The following is a 16872-nucleotide window of genomic DNA, read 5'->3' on the forward strand; positions in this document are numbered from 1 at the left end:
ATACCTTGAGCACTCCCTGTGTATTTCTCAGGTTCCTTTGGGCCTCTGCAGCCTGGCGGTTGGCATGGCTCAGCTGGATCTCCATTTCATTCAGGTCTCCCTCCATCTTCTTCTTCAGCCTCAGGGCTTCATTCCTGCTCCTGATCTCAGCATCCAGCGTGCTCTGCATGGAGTCCACAATTCTGAGGTGGTTTCTCTTCATCTGGTCAATCTCCTCATCTTTCTCTGCTATCTTCCTGTCAATCTCAGACTTCACTTGGTTGAGCTCAAGCTGCAGGCGCAGGATCTTCCCCTCTTCATGTTCCAGGGAGGCCTGGGCAAGTGGACACAAACATTGATAACATTGATAAACCCTCTCCTTGCATTCTAGGGAATTACAAAATATTTCCAGAGATCTCAGCTCTCTGCATTCCCCAGCCAGAACACAGGGGAACACATAGGGCCTTTTGAGGCCTATTTCCTCATTTATTTACTGCAGACACCACTGATTATGGCCACATACCTCAGCCTCCTCCAGAGCAGCCTGGATTTCAGATTTCTCCTGCTCAATCTGCTTCTTGACTTTCTCCAGCTCATGAATTGCCTTTCCTCCCTCAGCAATCTGCTCCGTGAGGTCGGAAATCTCCTCTGCAAGGAAGGGTGAAAAGCGGCATGGTCAGACACAGAGCTGAATGGCGAAAGGCTCTGGTGCATGAAGGTGCCAGGCACGTTCTTATCCCTGCAGGCCCAGACCCGTTAAGTGTGGCAGATAGACAAGCTTGTGAGAAAGCCCAGTGAGGAGCAGAGGGCCAGGGACTTACGCTGCAGGTTCTTGTTCTCCCGCTTCATTGTTTCCAGGTGGTCCAAGGACTCCTCATAGGCATTCTTCATCTTGAACAGCTCCGTGCTCAGAGAGCGCGACTCCTTCTGCGAGGCCTCCAGCTCAGCCTGCGTTTCCTCATACTTCTGCTTCCATTCTGCCAGGATCTGAAGAGAAACGGGGTGTGAGTAGGGATGTGGCAGTCATGGGGGAATGCTCTGGCCAGGAGTCCTGGTGCTGGAGGCCAAAAGACCTTGTCAAAGTTCTTCTGCTTCTTATCCAGAGCAGCGCAGGCAGCATTGGATCTCTCCACATCAATCATCAGGTCCTCCACTTCATTCTGCAGCCTCTGCTTTGTCTTTTCCAGGGAGGCACATTTGGCATTGACAGCCTCAACATGTTCCTCTGCATCCTGCAGGCGCTGTGCCAGCTTCTTCCTGTAAAGTGGTAAGCATAAGTAAGCAAATGGGAGCCTGTGGTGTGAAGCAGCATGTTTTTCAGAAGAGCAAACTTAGCCTTTTGGTAGTGTGTGACCCTCATTCACAGAGAAGTGCAAGACTTCTCCCAGACAGCCAGTCTACTTCCATGTCTGAATTCCGGAGCATTCCAGCTGCAGTTCCCTCTCTGCTCGCATCTCTCTGCTCTTCTGGACCTTTCCGCTTTTCCCCAATGCGTACCTGCTTTCTGTCGTATTTTGTCTCTTTATGACCCCACCCAAAGGAGGACACTGACTTCTTCCTGACAATGTCACAGGGTTCTCCTCAAATTTCCATTCTTAGTCTCTGCCACCCTTCCTGTTGTTCTCTACATACTTGGCCTCCTCGAGCTCCTCCGTGCGCTGAATCGCGTCCGTCTCGTATTTGGTCCTCCACTGGGCCACTTCGCTGTTGGCCTTGGACATGGCGCGCTGCAGCTCCCCCTTGGCCTCCTGCTCCTCCTCATATTGTTCCCGGAGCAAGTCACAGTCATGGCGAGCGGACTGCAGGGCGTGGGCCAGGGCGTTCTTGGCCTGCAGCAACAAGAGTATTGGGTCATGGAAAAGAGGTATTGCAGGAAATCTGACTGAATATTAATTGGACACTGGATTATGCTTCTATGCAAATAGACAACCATACATTCCACGAGGAAAAAGCTGGGACTGACAAAAGAAATGGTGGATAAACTCTAGGTAAAAGTTAGCATGATAAGACTTGCACGGAATTTCAGGAGTGATTTTTTTTCCCTGTCTCATCATGGTGGTTCAGTAGTCACATAAGTGTCTGAAGCACCTCTGATAGGAGGAATCACCTTTATCTCTTCCTCCAGATGCCTCTTGAGTTCCTCAATCTGTTGGGTGAAAGCCTGTTTGCCCCTTGACAGCTGAGAAATCAAAGCATCCTTCTCCTCCACCTGGCGTGAATATTCACCTGAGAAAATTTGCAGATACACAACAGTTTTAATGCCATTGATGGTGACACTGCAAACATTTGGAGATATAAAACCAGATAGTTCACAGTCCATGCTGAAATTTATGAACCCATTTCAAGGACTTCACAGTAGATGTGACACAAAGTGTGTTGGACAGACCACGTACCCAGAAGAATGATTTTTGCATTAACTCTGAGACATTTTTGATCTGCACAGGTAGATGTGTGTGTCTCACCTGACTCTGTCTGCAGGCGAGCTCTTTGCGTATTGAGGTCGTTGATCATGCGCTGATTCTGCTCCTCCTTTGTTTTAATCTCACTCAGCTGATCTTCCAGGGTGCGGCACATCTTCTCCAGGTTGGCCTAGAGAACAGACACAGGAAGGGAGAAGAGATGATGGAGTGCACTCTGCCTGATTGTCACAGTGGGGATTTTGTTTGTGGGAATGTGTCTGGAAGAGGCAGCTTTTGTGCCACACCTTGGCCCTGTGAGCATGTTCTCCTGCATCTGCATACCTTGGCCTTGGAGACAGACTCCATGTTGCTGGCCAAGTCATCAATCTCCATCTTCAGCTCACTCTTCTCCTTCTCCAGCTTCTGCTTCACGCGTTGCAGGTTGTCGATCTGCTCCCCCAGCTCAGCGGTGCTGTCCGCGTGCTTCTTGCGCAGGGCGGCAGCCGTGGCTTCGTGCTGCAGCGTGGCCTCTTCCAGGTCACGCCGCATCTTCTGGAATTCTGCCTCGCGCTTCTTGTTCATCTCAATCTGAGCTGCTGTCGCCCCTCCTGCTTCTTCCAGGCGCTCGCTGATCTCCTCCAGCTCCCTCGACAGGTCAGCCCGATGCTTCTCTGCTTTAGCGCGAGAGGTTCTCTCTGCCTCAATCTCCTCCTCCAGCTCCTCAATACGGGCCTGGAGAACAGCAGGGACCCTTCACACCCGTGCCCTCCTCCTGCCTGAGCTGAGCCTGAGCAAGGGAGGGGAAGGAACAGAGACTTGCCTGCAGCTCCTTGATCTTCTTCTGAAATTGCATGCCCAGGGCTTGTTCATCCTCAGTTTTGCTCTGGATCTGGCTGATTTCAAAGTCTTTCCTTTGGGCAAAGTGAACCGTGTTAGAGCTCAAAGAAAAAACACAAGTGCTCCAGCCCAGCACTCAGGTGTCCCACAGCCACACTTACTTCTTCAGTTTCTCCTCCAGCTGCTGCTTATCATTCTCCAAATCCATGATGCTGTCCTGGGCCAGCTTCAGGTCTCCTTCCAGTTTCCTCTTAGCTCTCTCCAGGTCCATGCGCAGTTTCTTCTCTTGCTCCAGGGACCCTTCCAGCTAAACACAACAAGACCATCAGTGCTCTCCCAGCCAGGTCAGACTCCATACCTGTGCTGTTCCTGCTCTACATCTGTGTGCTTACATCGTCCACTTGCTGCTCCAGCTTGGTCTTGGCCTTGGTCAGTGTATTGACTTTGTCTTCTTCTGCCTGCAGGTCATCCAGCGTTTGCTGATGGGCCTCTTGGAGGGCTTTCTTCTCTTTTGTCAGCTTCACAATAGTCTCATCCAGGGCTGCCATCTCCTCCGTCAGGTTTTTCACCTTTGAGAAGAAGGGAGGAAGTGTAAATAAAGGAAGTAGATATAGAAGTCCTGTAATAGCACAGGGCTCTTTTCTGGAGTGCGAGTGACAGGTTCTACCTCATACCTTGTTTTCGGTGGCGTGTTTTTCCTTCTCCACCTTGGCCAGTGTTAGCTCAAGGTCATCAATATCTTTCTTCAGCTCTGAACATTCATCCTCCAGTTTCCTCTTCTTGGCTGTCAGCTCAGCATTAATTTCCTCTTCATCCTCAGCCCTTTCAGTCACCTCCTTGACTTTGGCTTCCAGCTGGATTTTGGTTTTGATGAGCTGGTCACACCTTTCCTCAGCATCAGCCAAGGCATCGGCTTCCTATTAGAGAAACGTAGTTTTGTTTGCTAATCACAACTGCTCGCAAAAGCTGAATAGAGAAATTGTATTTCCCACTGAGGAAAAGAAACATGCAATTATTCTATTTTGTTTTCTTTTAGGAAGTGATTTTTTTTCACAGTCTCTTTTAAATCAGAGTAGGTTTTTATTCTATGTAATATTTTTTACTCTCATCAAGTATTCCCTCTTGGTTTTCTTATAGATAAGATGATAATATCCAGTAATACTTTTATGCTCAAGAGTTTTGATTACTTTCTCTGAAAGTTAAGTTCTGTATATAATTGGGTAGATATTTTTTTTTCTTTATGTTTGTATAAGATTTTCTTGGCAAGACTGACTTTGAATTAAATTTCTTTCCATCAGATAAATTGTATATAATCTAGATGCCGTTAGAGATTTCAATTTGAACCGGACTTTATTCTGAATCTGTGAAGCAAATATCTAAATATACAAGGTAATGTTTAAATATTAACCAGTCCTTTGGTCTCCCAATGGATTTAGGAGGCACATATAGGGCTGTGACAGAATGCAGAGGGTTTGTGTTTTCCCAGAATGGTGGTTACAGAAAGACAGGTGACATAACATGTGTCATATAAAATGGCATAGACGATTTTTATTTGGGCAACTGATTGAAACCAGAGTAAGTTGTTGAATGAATTGTTCTACAGACTCAGTTAACTGTAAATATTAAATCTCCAGTGACTACACTGGATGTTATATTGTGAGCATGGAGAAACAGAGCTATGGGCATACATGCTTCAAAACTCATTCCCAAGCTCGAACCTCATGTTATAATGTTGACACTGAGTGGTCTGAATTATACCTTCCATTATTCATATTAAAATAATTTCTCAGACAATTTATTGTGTGACATGAGAGTTATGTGCTGTAAGAGCACCTGGAAGAAATACACTAATGATACTTACAGCCTGCACTTGGAGCTGCAGGTCATTTTTTTCCTGCATTAGAGATGCCATTTTCTCCTCCAGCTCCTTCCGCTTTGCCTCAGACTTTGAAAGCTCTTCCTTGGTTTTCTCAAACTCTTCTTTCATGTTGGCCATCTCCTTCTCAGACTCTGCACTCTTCAGCAAGGGCTTGATCTTGAAGAACAGCTTCATCCATGGCCAGTGTTTGACATTCATGAATGCACGGATGTTGTACTGGATGCAGAAGATGGATTCCCTGAGGCATAATTAAAACATACAATGAATATTCACAGTCTGATGAGTGTCAACACTTTCCCATGAGCAGAGTGACTTTAACTGAAGAACAGGAATTTGTACCTCCTCTCCACCATTCTCCGGTACTCCACCCTCATCAGGAAGCCCCTGCACCTGGCCTGGGTGCGGGTGATGAGCTGTGCCAGCTTCTCATCCCTCATCTCCTCCAAGAGTCCCAGCAGCCCAGCTTTGAAGAACACCTTGGGAGAGGGAATGTTGCAGCACATCATTGTCAGGTAGAGCAAAGCCCAAGGACTCAGTGAATGGAGAGGTTTGTACCTTGGTGTGTCCAAATTTGTACTGGGTGTGGTCCACATCGATTGAGCCAAGGAGCTTCTCAGAAGCCTTCTTGCTATCGATGAACTGTCCCTCGGGGATGGCGCTGGCATTAAGCACCTTGTATCTGTGGAATTAGAGGAAATAGGAATGAAGACAATGTCAAGTCATGAAATTATTCTGTTTACTGAAACCAAGAGCAACGTTTGCAGCAGAATCAGGTGGAGGAAGTTGAAATTTCATCCCCTGTTTAGAGATAGCCTTCTGATGAAGTCTTAACCTGCTAACAAATTTAAGGAAACTCTTCCGGTCTCTAGGGGACCAGTCACGATGAAGAGGACACTGATCTCCAGTCAGTTCAACCCAAATCCTTTTACTTAAACTATGCTGTAAAAAATTGCTTGAGAGGAACATCGCCACTCTCCTATAGTCTCTGTATAGGAGAAAAGCCTCTTCCCCTGAAACTTGAAGCTCATGCAATGGCCAAGGAACTCTTAGCTTGTAATTTTTACCTGAGAACCTGCTGCACCAATCCCAAACTGCATTTATTAGTATTGTAATCACTGGCTTCTGCAGCTCTACTGTGCCTCCATACTCAGATGCTCCAGCAGTCAGTGAGGACACCTGACACTCTTCATTTCTCAGCAATTTTTCTTTTGCTTGCTGTATATGTTGCCTTTTGTTATGCACCCCAACATTCCCTTTTCTTCCAGTTATAATCAGAAAGAGCCGGCGTAAAAAACGTCCCCAAGTGTTAAAATAGTTAAGATGTAAAATGTCTGCATGAAAGACAGAATGGAAATCAGAAAGGAAACTGACCTCTGTTTGAAATCAGCATAGAGGATTCTGCTGGGGAATCCCTTCCTGCAAATCCTGATCCCTTCCAGCACGCCGTTACAGCGCAGCTGGTGTAGCACCAGTTCATGCTCCATGGCACCTAAGCAATAAGTCAATTATTTGATAATTCATGATAAAACAGAGAGAGTAATGGCTGCATCACACTACTTTTTATCTCTCCTTGCCATTCTTACCAGGTGTTTTAGTCTCATTGGGGATGATACAGCGCACAAAATGGGGGTGAGTGCTCCGCAGGTTGGTCATCAGCTTGTTCAGATTCTCCTATGGGTTCATAAGTAAAGATTTTTAATTAACAAATAGTACCTCCTCAATTACACTTCCAGATTTGAGAAAAATCTTGGAAAACATTAATAGATTTGTGATTCCCAACTATAGCCATCTCAATGTGAGTTTTCTTCTGTCTTTCGCTCTTGAGCAGGAGAGAAAATCACAAAACTTTGCAATGTGTTTTTACGAGACTGGGGGATATATCCACTCAGCCGGAACACCTACGGAGTATGGTGACCAGTTGTTCATGGCAGAAAAAGCATAATTTTGAGTAAAATATGTTTCTTTGTAATAACCATATTCTTACAGTTTTTACCTTGGGGTGTAGCCTGACCTAAGTGCTTTTTCCAGCATTTGAAGAAAGGTGACATCAAGATATATCTTCCTCAGCTGGCCTCAGCAGACTTGCTGTCAGCTCTTTTATGAATAACCAAGGAATTATTCTTGATACAGAAAAACGTTAACAGCTGCAGTTAAATGGCTTTTGTTGCGGCTAGAGTGAGATTTTACAATCTTGAACTCAAAACAAACAAAAAAACCTCAACAACCCAGGAAAGAAGTAGAGAGAATGACTTCTGTACTCACCCTGAAAAGAGCTGAGACAGTCTGGAAAGAAGAACCCTTCTTCTTGCCTCCCTTCTTGCCACCACCACCACTAGCCTCTGAAGAAAACCAAAAAAAAAAAGAAAAAAAAAGATGATTTTACAGCTTGTAAAGACGAAGTTTTTTCATATATACCAGTCATTATAAGAATGGAACATAGAAAAGAACAATAGCTGATATTCATGGCTCTAGTAGAGTCTTTAAGTAAACATGGAAATATGAGTTTCAGAGAACTGACCTGCCTCTCCTCCAGCAGAGGCAAAGAGTAAGGCCAGGGTCTTCAAGGATGACTTCTGATACAGCCCCACAACAGTTTCATTCAGAGGGTCCTTGTTCTTGTCAAGCCAGCCAGAGATGTTGTAGTCCACTGTGCCAGCATAGTGCACCAGGGAGAAGTGGGCCTCAGCCTTGCCTTTGCCAGGCTTGGGCTTCTGGAAGTTGTTGGACTTGCCCAGGTGCTGGTCATAGAGCTTGTTCTTGAAAGAGGTGTCAGTTGCCTTGGGGAACATGCACTCCTCTTCCAGGATGGAGAAGATGCCCATGGGCTGGGAGAAGCACAAGGAAGGAGGAAGGACAAGGTAAAAAGGCAGAAAGACTCAGAGATGAAATAACTTCCTGAGACAATATTACTGCTCTCAGGGATTGTTCTGCTCAGCAAATTGTAAAATAATACAAACCAATGTATTTGCAGTATCATATTTAGCGTTTCAAGTTGCATTTATAAATATATACAAAATTAATGCATTTCTGAAAATACCTGACATTGTGAATTATAGAAATACCTTCTCAATGAGCTCAATGCAGGCAGCCAGGTCCATGCCAAAGTCAATGAACTCCCATTCAATTCCCTCCTTCTTGTACTCCTCCTGCTCCAGCACGAACATGTGGTGGTTGAAGAACTGTTGCAGTTTCTCATTGGTGAAGTTGATGCACAGCTGCTCAAAGCTGTTGAACTGCACAATTACAAATCAAGATTATTATTATTAATGTAAATTAAGTAAGTTAGGGATAAAGACCAGTGCTGGCTATTTGTACCAAACACAGGAGGATCTGTAACAACTCCTTCTTTATTCATCCAGGAGTTTGGAACTTCTGCATTGTGTCTCTTTTGCCAACCTGAACTTTTCCATATTTATGACTCTAGCTTAGATAATTTTAATAACTCAGACTTTGTCAGCTTTGATATCTACTAGACTGCGCTATTTCAGTTACAGGAGAGTCCACAGCACGAAACTATATCCAACATTCACAAATGTTGATTTCAAAGCAAGTGCCAAGCCTTCAGCAAAAAATCTGCACTTAGGGATTTCCATTGGCATGTGTGCAAAACAAAAACCTATTTCCGGTTTAAACCCTGGGAATCAGAATTAGATACACTATAAAGGATCAAACCATTTATAAAAAAAAAACCAAAAAAGAAAGAAAAAAAACCCCAGCAGCATTCCTTCTGAAGTATTTTGTCACATAACAAGCATGCTAATAAACGCCGGTTCCTTACGTCAAAGATCTCAAAGCCAGCAATGTCCAGGACACCAATGAAGTACTGCCTGGGCTGCTTCGTATCCAGCTGCTGGTTGATGCGAAGAACCATCCACAGGAACATCTTCTCAAAGACAGCCTTTGCCAGGGCACCCACTGCATTATATACCTGAAATGTAAACCAGAAAGTGTGTAGTTATCATGCAGGACAAAAGAGAAAGTGCAGAGAACCTATCCACAAAACAGGGGGTTTTGTTACCTGCTGCACAGTCTGGCCCTTGGTCACGTATTCATTCCCCACCTTGACTCGGGGGTAGCAGAGGGCCTTGAGCAGGTCTGCTGAGTTCAGACCCATCAGGTAGGCAGCCTTGTCAGCAACTAAACACGAAAACAATCAGTGGTTAAGGTACCAGTAGACAATGCTGTTCCTTTAAAAAATATATTAAATGGCAATTCCAGTAAAAATTAAAACATTAATAAAGATAAAAAAGGGACACATGTTAACAGCAGCATTCTTTGGGAAACACTGGACCTTACAATTTGAATTATTCAAAATATTCTGAGTTGTGTTCCTCCAGAGAAGTCCTCTGGCTAACACCCACTGCTATTCTGCAATACTGGCACTGGGGAAATGCACAGGCTGAGTCAATGATTCTGACCCTGACATGCTGCCTTTAACTTAGTGAGTGTTCGGTATCCTCTGTGCTCTGGGATGGGTTGTGCTGGTACCTTCGGTGCCATCCGGCTCTGCCTGCTCCTCACGCTGCTTCTGCTTGAACTTTAGGTTCCCATAGTGCATGACAGCCCCTGTCAGCTTGTAGATGGCTGTTTTCTCATCTGGAGTGAAGCCCAGGATGTCAATGGCGCTCTAACAAATGAGTCATTAAGGTAAGTACCCCAGCTGCTAAAGGTCAGAGAAATGAAACTTCACCTAAGAGAACTTCTGCTACTTACGTCCGTGGCCATCAGCTCTTCCTGGTCGTTAATGCTGGGAACTGTGATCTCACCTTGACTCACGTACTGATAGTCATAGGGGTTGGTGGTGATCAGTAACATCTCTGAGAAGAAGGACAAAACCGAGACAGGTCAAATGCAATTGGCACGGGAAGGAATTCAGTGTTGTTCCATGACCTTTGTGTGGAGGAGTTAGTGCTCCTTCCTACCAATTAGCTCCGGCTTCTTGTTGGACATGATCTGATAAAAGATGTGGTAGCTTCTTTCCGCCTTGAGCTGGAAAGTGACTCTGGACTTCTCCAGCAGATCTGGCAAGGATGGTAGGACAGAGTCAAGCACAAGAAGTGGGGAAGGCTGGAGGGAAGGGGGATCAGGCCAGAAGGGTGTCTTACATGTTTCAATGTCAGCAGAAGCCAGCTTGCCTGTGGCACCAAAGTGGATTCTGATGAATTTACCCTGAAAGCAGCAGGAAAGTAAATCAAGACCTCTTTTACTAATCCAGACAGCAGGGATATTCAAATTGATGCTGACAGTTGTCCCAAGTAATGACTTACAAAGCGTGAGGAGTTGTCGTTCCTCACGGTCTTGGCATTTCCAAAGGCCTCCAGCAGTGGGTTGGCGCTGATGATTTGATCCTCTAGTGTCCCCTAAAACAGAAGTCTTCTTGTCATGACCTAGTTCATCAGGAACCTGGATAGTCGCAGGTTTCTACCCCTGGGACCTCACCTGCATTTTGCCTGACGTCTGCTCCTCCTTCTTCTTCTCTCCACTGGCTGCAATTGTTGCAAAGTACTGGATGACACGCTTTGTGTTCACAGTCTTCCCGGCACCGGATTCTCCGCTGTCAGAGCCAAGAGAGAAGCAGAGGGTGCGTGGTCAGGCAGGAGGTCCCCTGGCACCGGGCAGCCCCGCAGGGACCCGCGCAGGGGCTGTACGTACGTGATCAGGATGGACTGGTTCTCCCGATCTGTGAACGAGGCAGAAACAAATAGACATTGTAAATGAAGAACACAAAAGTACTGAAAATGAATGTAAGTTATGGTAAGAAAAAACCTGCATTTTCTTCTTTGTTTACTCCTAAGTCTTTTTTTCCACTTCAATTCCTTGCAAAGCAATTTGCACTTGCACTCTTACCTCAAAACATATTCACACCACTTATGACCCAAACTTAGAGAGGTATGGATTTGATGGGGGGACTGCTAGATGGATAAGGAATTAGCTGGAAGGCTGCATGCAAGGAGGAGTTACAGTCAAAGGCTCCATGTCCAAATGGTTAATGAGTGGTGGAAAGACAGAGAAGGACTTTTTACCAAGTCAGGGGCAACAGTTTTGGGCTCAAAAACGTAGATTTTATGATGATGGCGGTGAGCCATAGCCACAGGTTGCCCAAAGATGTAGCCAATATGCCACGACTAAAAGTGTTCAAGGTCAGCTTGGACAGAGCTTTGAGCAACCCAATCTACTGGAAAATGTCCCTCCAAATGTCATAGGGAAGGCCCATGACATTTTCAAAGATCCCTTCCAGCACAAAACATTCTGTGATTCTATAATGCTTTGCCATTGAAAACCCTTGAAGAGCCATGTGCTGCTTCTCTGTTCCACTCTATGGTCTTTTCCTTCTCCTGCGTACAGTAAATTGTTTTAATTTTCTGCTACATAGACCGCTTTTAGAGCATTCTTTTAGAGAAAGGGAGAGTAAAGACCCATGACAAAGGAATCCTGATCATGGGTAACACTTTGGACCTCAATAGCACAGAGAAAGAAAGGAATGGAAAAGGTGGAATCAAAACTAGCAGCAACATATAATCCTATTTCATTTTTGATGACAGAGTTTTATCAAGACAAACCAGAAGAGTTTTGATATGATGCTTATGATGAGAGCCACTCACCAGTCAGCATGAACTGATAGGCGTTGTCAGAGATGGAGAAGATGTGTGGAGGGGCCTCCTGGCGCTTCTTGCCTCGGTAGGCCAACACCACCTCCGGGTTGTACACCGGCAGCCACTTGTAGGGGTTGACGGTGACGCAGAAGAGACCCGAGTAGGTCTGCAAGGAAGGGACACAGCACGTTGGCTTCCCCTGAGCCTGGCCCAGCACTTCCTGCCGCTGCCCAAAGGAAGCTGCTGCTGCCACTTACGTAGATCATCCAGGCTGCGTAACGCTCTTTGAGGTTGTACAGCACAGCGGGTTCGTGGAGGTGGGTCATCATGGCCATGTCCTCGATTTTATCGTACTTGGGAGGGTTCATGGCGAAGATTTGATCTTCCTTCACGGTCAGAGTCTGTCAGAAGGCACGAAGGTACATGCATGTCAGCTAAGAGCCAGAGTGGGAATGAACTGCTCTTTGTAAATCTTGCATTTTACCCACCTCGCCTGCTTCAGTCTTGACAGTGACTTTGCCCGATTCCCTGCCTGTGACTGTGCTCTTCACATAGGACTCCTTTGCATGTACCACAAAGACAGAGGTCTTGGCATCAAAAGGTTTGTTCTGGGCGGCAATTCTCTCCTTCTCTGACTTTCGGAGGTAAGGAGCTGCCTCCCCGAAGACGGCCATCTCAGAATCCGAAGACATGGCTGTGGTTTACTGCGTGCAGCAAGCCACGTCGCTGAAGTGGAGAGAAGTGCTGAGTGAAGGGAGAAATTTGTTTTTAGCAATGATCTTAGGCTTTGTAGTGTTCTTCTCTGCCTATTATTGTGGTCTTCCTTTCTGCTTTACCTGCTTTTTACCCTAGATGTCTTTTAATTTACTTTAATCTTAGAGAAGGTAGGTGTATTTAACTGAGGTTAAGTTTTTTTCCCTTATTCCAGTTTACATGTTCAGTTCATTAGATCTCATAGTGTTTTAGTAGGCTATACAGAAAATTGGATTGATTGGCAGATTCAGTGCTAACCAAAGATGTAGCGGAAATACCAAGAAGGAGCAGAAGAGATAGCAAGAGAAGTCATCTTATCAAAACTATAAAAGGCCTCTTATATTCTTTCTCTCTTGCCCATTTTAGCCCATGAAATTTGTGCCAACTATAGAGGTGAAGTATCATGAGGAAAAAGATGTGGAGTAAGCAGAAGCAGAGGTCTGAGTTGTCTATGCACACTTTTTTCCTCTGTAGAGAAATCAGTTTTGTCTTCTGGAATTGTTCTGCCTTTTCCAGTTCAAGCTCACCCTTTAATATGAACTTGTATTGAAAGAGGAAAACTTCTCAATAAAAAACATTTGGAGGGATTTGACACAATCTTAACTATACATGTGCAGTTTATTCACTTTTTCTTTCCTGGTCTTCTGTTTATAGACAATCTTCTTTTAAGAGTCTGTGTGTAAGAGGTCAATTATTTCCCAGCAGGTACCAAACAAATGCGTCCAACATGGTTATGAAAGGAAATTTGCTCTTTTAGACAGCACAGCTCAGGTAGAATTGCACTGCTTTAGTGTGCACAGATGAAAAGGGGTATGGGAAGTGGCCTTAAAAATGCATAAAAAAAGCAAACCTGGAGTCTGTTCCTATGTAGTAAGTAAATCAGTCTTACCTCTTGTGTCAGCAGTTGACTCTCAGCCTGGAAGCTGGTCAATACTGAAAAATAGAAGTGACAACTTCTTTCTTATCATTGCACAGACTCCCAAGAACAAATCACAGAGCAAAAACATGCTAGTGACTTAAACAGAGAAGGAACATGTCTATTGAGGCAGACAGTTCTTTGAGGACAGCAGTTCCACAGGCAGCAGGAATGCTGTGGGATTCTGCCAGCACCCAACTGTCCCTATTCTTACCTTTAATCCTTCCACAGAGACAGAACGGGCTTGTCCTACCAGCACTTTTATAGGTTCTGGTTTGCACATTCAATTCCCTCCTCCTCTTTCTTAGGTCAAAAAATTTTTGGCAAAGCATTGTTTGGCAAACTTGACTGAGTGCATGATTGCCATTTGTGCTTGAGGATATATTTAGAAATATTTGAGGTCTTCCTAGCTATGTGAATAAATCTCCTATAAATATTATGACTAGGAATCTAGGAAGGAGGAAGTGCTGTTCAGCAAATAGAGCACGACACTGGATCTTGGAATCGTTGGCTTATCTTCTCCTGTTAATTGCTCTTTGACATATAAGATTTGTGTGTCACAGAACTCAGCAGTAGTGAGGATTACTATTATGAGAGCTTTGGAGGGAACCTCTTCTGAAATATTCTGGGAATAAAGAATAGGAACAATCTAGTATAGTCTAATTCCACGACTGGATGACCGTATCATGCTTGTGTTACTGCACCTATTTACAACTCCTTAGCTTTTTGCTGGGTACTTTCAAAAGATCAGACAAGACACATTATCCCCCTTGATTCATGTTAAATTACATATTTTACCCCCTTCTGAAGTATTGCTGATTGGCTGTGATTTAAAATTCAATTTTAAAGGTATTATTTTGCCATTCTCCATGTTTGATTGTGGTGGTTTGCTCAGATGTATGCCCAGCAGAAATTTCAGTGAGGTCACACAAACAGGAATTCCTAAGGATGCATTTTGCATTCTTCATCTTTTAGGTTTATTGGCAGTTTTAACCTGCCAACCTCCTGCTATTTTAGAAACCTTGGACAGTGGCTGCAGTTACCAAATGCAAGGATGGGATTTAGATCCTAAGCTGTCCTCCTCCAGCCTTCCCAAGCACAAACATAAATGCCACAGAATTATAGAGAACTCCTGGGAGGCTTTTCATTTCCTTTGCAAAGAATTAGGTAGGATCTGCTATTCAGAGTCCTTCTATGGAGCTGGGACGAGGTGTGATTCTCTGCCATATTCTGAAGACTCATATTTTCCCTCAAACTTCAGGAAGTTGGAGCACTGTAAGAAAGGTCAGAGAGGATGACCAGTCTTCTCAACTCATTACTATAAAGAACATTTGTATGCTTATAACACTGCATGTTTGACTGAAACATCTGATATCAATTGTTCTTTTAAGAGACTGCCAATGTCCTTCTGAAAAATAAATGTAGAGATCTTATAATTTCTGTTTGAAAAATAATATTGTGTATTTGTAGAACTGTCACTGAAGAAAACATCATCCTCTGGCATACAAAACAGGGTAAAGGGAGAGAAAGAAAGGAGAGAGTTTTCCCCTCCTCTTCTAAGGCATTACGTAATACCTTAACAAAGAATAGACTTGACTGTTCTTTATGTGTCACATGAAATTAACTCCAAGATGAATCTGCAGTTTTTTGGTAAACTTGTCTCTTACTGTTGACATAATGACTTCTGAGTTGTGTTGAAACGTAAAGCTTTCCTGCTAGAAATGATATAGCCACAAGAAACCTCCCATACGATATCCTTTTTTACAGTTGTTACTGTGTTTAAGTGCCTAGTTGCAGCTGCAAAATGATTCTTTATAATTCAGTTTCCCTCCTGGGTTCTCTGTGCATGTCAATTAAAGAAGATGACACGGATTCCAGTACTCTGGTTCAAAGACCACACTTGTAGTATACCATCCTCTCTGTCAGTTTGATATCTTGCATTTTGTTTCACCTTCTAGAGCAACAAGAATCATCTGGGAAGGCAACGGATTCAAGAAGGAATGACAGATGACTTGTTTTTCTGTTTCTTCCCAACCTAGAAGTCTGACAATAGAGGACCACTTTCTACAGTGCCTGGTTTTTACCTGCCCTGCTCAGGAAATAGCACCTCATATATATATATTTTCCTGCGGTGAGTGCAACATCAGGTCCAAAATCCATTCTAGGGCTCTGAGTTCTCATACATTGCCTTGCCTCTTCATGTTCTGTGAATTTTCTGAATATTTTTCCATCTTTGTGACATCTTATGATCCCATTAAACTTCAGACTTTATAGAGAATGTTTTTAACTGGGATGGGATAGTGACAACTTGTGCCTAAACTACTTTCTGCCGTTCTCAAATTTTGGAAAGGACTGCATAAAAGTTTTTCACTCATGGATGCAAAAAAGATTCATAAATACAGAGAAGTGAGGGTTCTACTTCTCCTGTGACTGTAGAGGTGGACTTCACAGTACTGGACAAGTTATTGACCTCAGTCTTCAACTCATCTTTCTCCTTTGCAGGTTTTATTTATCTGTCTACAGTAGAAAAAGAACAATAACCTCATAAGACCATAGAAGAGTTGGTGATATGGGATCGCTACGGGTCCCTAGTCATGTTTTCAAGTAATGAAATCATTTCACATCTCTCAAATATTTGTTTTCATGGTACACTCTCAACTTACTGAATAACAACATGAAGCTCAAAGCTTCCAAGCTGCTCCTTGTGCTTTATCATGTAACACTACCAAGAGTTTGTCTTCCTCACTTTCTTGATGGCCTGTCAGGAAGTTACAGGCTTGAACCACTCCCCAGGCTCTTTGCCCCACTAAAATCCTTGTAGGCCATGTGTGCTGACCAATTTGGTAGCCTACCAGTGCCACACTACTTTCCCTTTGAATAAAGGGAAAATAGTAACTTCTTCAAACTGATGGTCACACTCTTCCTTGTGCAGCCTCATATATGCTTTGTTTCCATCATGATAAGACTGCGCTGCTGGCTTGTGCTCACTTCTGTCTTTCCGACTTACCAAGAAGACACTCTTTGAATCAAGGAATCATCATTATCCAAGGTGCTGATGAAAATGTTTGAACGATGTGGGGCAGAGTGTTGAACTGCTGCACTGGGTACTGACAGCTGACTGAATGCCAAGACATTCATCACTATCCCTTGAACTCAGTCTTTAACAAACCTAATAGTCCATCTATCCAATAAATTCTTTTCAAAAAGATTTCTGGAGTATACAACATCAAAATCCTTACTGAACTTCACTCCTTTTTCCCCCTCATCCCCTTATCTATTTAATCATAGAAGCAATCTCTTCCAGCAGAAATTTTCCTTCACTTCACTAGGTGTTCTATAAATTCTGAGTGTTTCCTAATTTTTTTTAAAAGCTACAGACAGAAAAAAGAAATTAATTAAAAAAATAAAAAACTGTCTTCTCTATTTTTTCTCCTTATGTTGCAATAATTAAAGAAAATAACCCCATGGTGGAGGAGAAAATAAAACAACAAATGAAAATTCATTCAATTTCAAAGT

The 16872-nt window shown here is 43.8% G+C and overlaps 1 protein-coding gene and 1 long non-coding RNA gene across 4 annotated transcripts in view; one reads left to right on the forward strand and one right to left on the reverse strand.

Moving 5' to 3' along the window:
• The window catches only part of LOC125335723 (myosin-1B), a 41897-nt gene extending 28522 nt beyond the window's left edge, over nucleotides 1–13375 (reverse strand). Inside the window, exons 1-33 of one of the 2 annotated variants that reach the window (XM_048323564.1) lie at nucleotides 13330–13375; nucleotides 12176–12431; nucleotides 11945–12088; nucleotides 11697–11853; nucleotides 10747–10774; nucleotides 10534–10648; nucleotides 10362–10454; nucleotides 10200–10263; nucleotides 10017–10115; nucleotides 9808–9911; nucleotides 9583–9721; nucleotides 9113–9231; nucleotides 8873–9022; nucleotides 8157–8327; nucleotides 7613–7919; nucleotides 7357–7433; nucleotides 6678–6765; nucleotides 6466–6583; nucleotides 5650–5773; nucleotides 5434–5570; nucleotides 5077–5332; nucleotides 3890–4132; nucleotides 3608–3784; nucleotides 3377–3522; nucleotides 3199–3289; nucleotides 2721–3110; nucleotides 2442–2568; nucleotides 2087–2205; nucleotides 1612–1808; nucleotides 1053–1236; nucleotides 801–966; nucleotides 503–627; nucleotides 5–313 (exon numbers count right to left, since the gene is read on the reverse strand). In XM_048323564.1, the coding sequence (XP_048179521.1) occupies nucleotides 5–313; nucleotides 503–627; nucleotides 801–966; nucleotides 1053–1236; nucleotides 1612–1808; nucleotides 2087–2205; nucleotides 2442–2568; nucleotides 2721–3110; nucleotides 3199–3289; nucleotides 3377–3522; nucleotides 3608–3784; nucleotides 3890–4132; nucleotides 5077–5332; nucleotides 5434–5570; nucleotides 5650–5773; nucleotides 6466–6583; nucleotides 6678–6765; nucleotides 7357–7433; nucleotides 7613–7919; nucleotides 8157–8327; nucleotides 8873–9022; nucleotides 9113–9231; nucleotides 9583–9721; nucleotides 9808–9911; nucleotides 10017–10115; nucleotides 10200–10263; nucleotides 10362–10454; nucleotides 10534–10648; nucleotides 10747–10774; nucleotides 11697–11853; nucleotides 11945–12088; nucleotides 12176–12379 (4968 nt within the window). In that variant the 5' untranslated portion in view covers nucleotides 12380–12431; nucleotides 13330–13375. The remainder of the gene's footprint in view (nucleotides 1–4; nucleotides 314–502; nucleotides 628–800; nucleotides 967–1052; nucleotides 1237–1611; nucleotides 1809–2086; nucleotides 2206–2441; nucleotides 2569–2720; nucleotides 3111–3198; nucleotides 3290–3376; nucleotides 3523–3607; nucleotides 3785–3889; nucleotides 4133–5076; nucleotides 5333–5433; nucleotides 5571–5649; nucleotides 5774–6465; nucleotides 6584–6677; nucleotides 6766–7356; nucleotides 7434–7612; nucleotides 7920–8156; nucleotides 8328–8872; nucleotides 9023–9112; nucleotides 9232–9582; nucleotides 9722–9807; nucleotides 9912–10016; nucleotides 10116–10199; nucleotides 10264–10361; nucleotides 10455–10533; nucleotides 10649–10746; nucleotides 10775–11696; nucleotides 11854–11944; nucleotides 12089–12175; nucleotides 12432–13329) is intronic. The other variant, XM_048323563.1, reaches the window with a different exon arrangement.
• On the forward strand, nucleotides 9495–11751 carry LOC125335738. Of its 2 annotated transcripts, none has more exons than XR_007207532.1 (4): nucleotides 9495–9535; nucleotides 9638–9741; nucleotides 10626–10848; nucleotides 11637–11751. It is a non-coding gene; the product is annotated as an uncharacterized LOC125335738 (long non-coding RNA). The 2 variants fall into 2 exon arrangements; XR_007207533.1 differs by having other exon boundaries at nucleotides 10626–10838.
• Nucleotides 13376–16872: the final 3497 nt, after the last annotated feature.

This window comes from Corvus hawaiiensis, chromosome 19, assembly GCF_020740725.1.
Source record: "Corvus hawaiiensis isolate bCorHaw1 chromosome 19, bCorHaw1.pri.cur, whole genome shotgun sequence".
Taxonomy (NCBI): domain Eukaryota; kingdom Metazoa; phylum Chordata; class Aves; order Passeriformes; family Corvidae; genus Corvus; species Corvus hawaiiensis.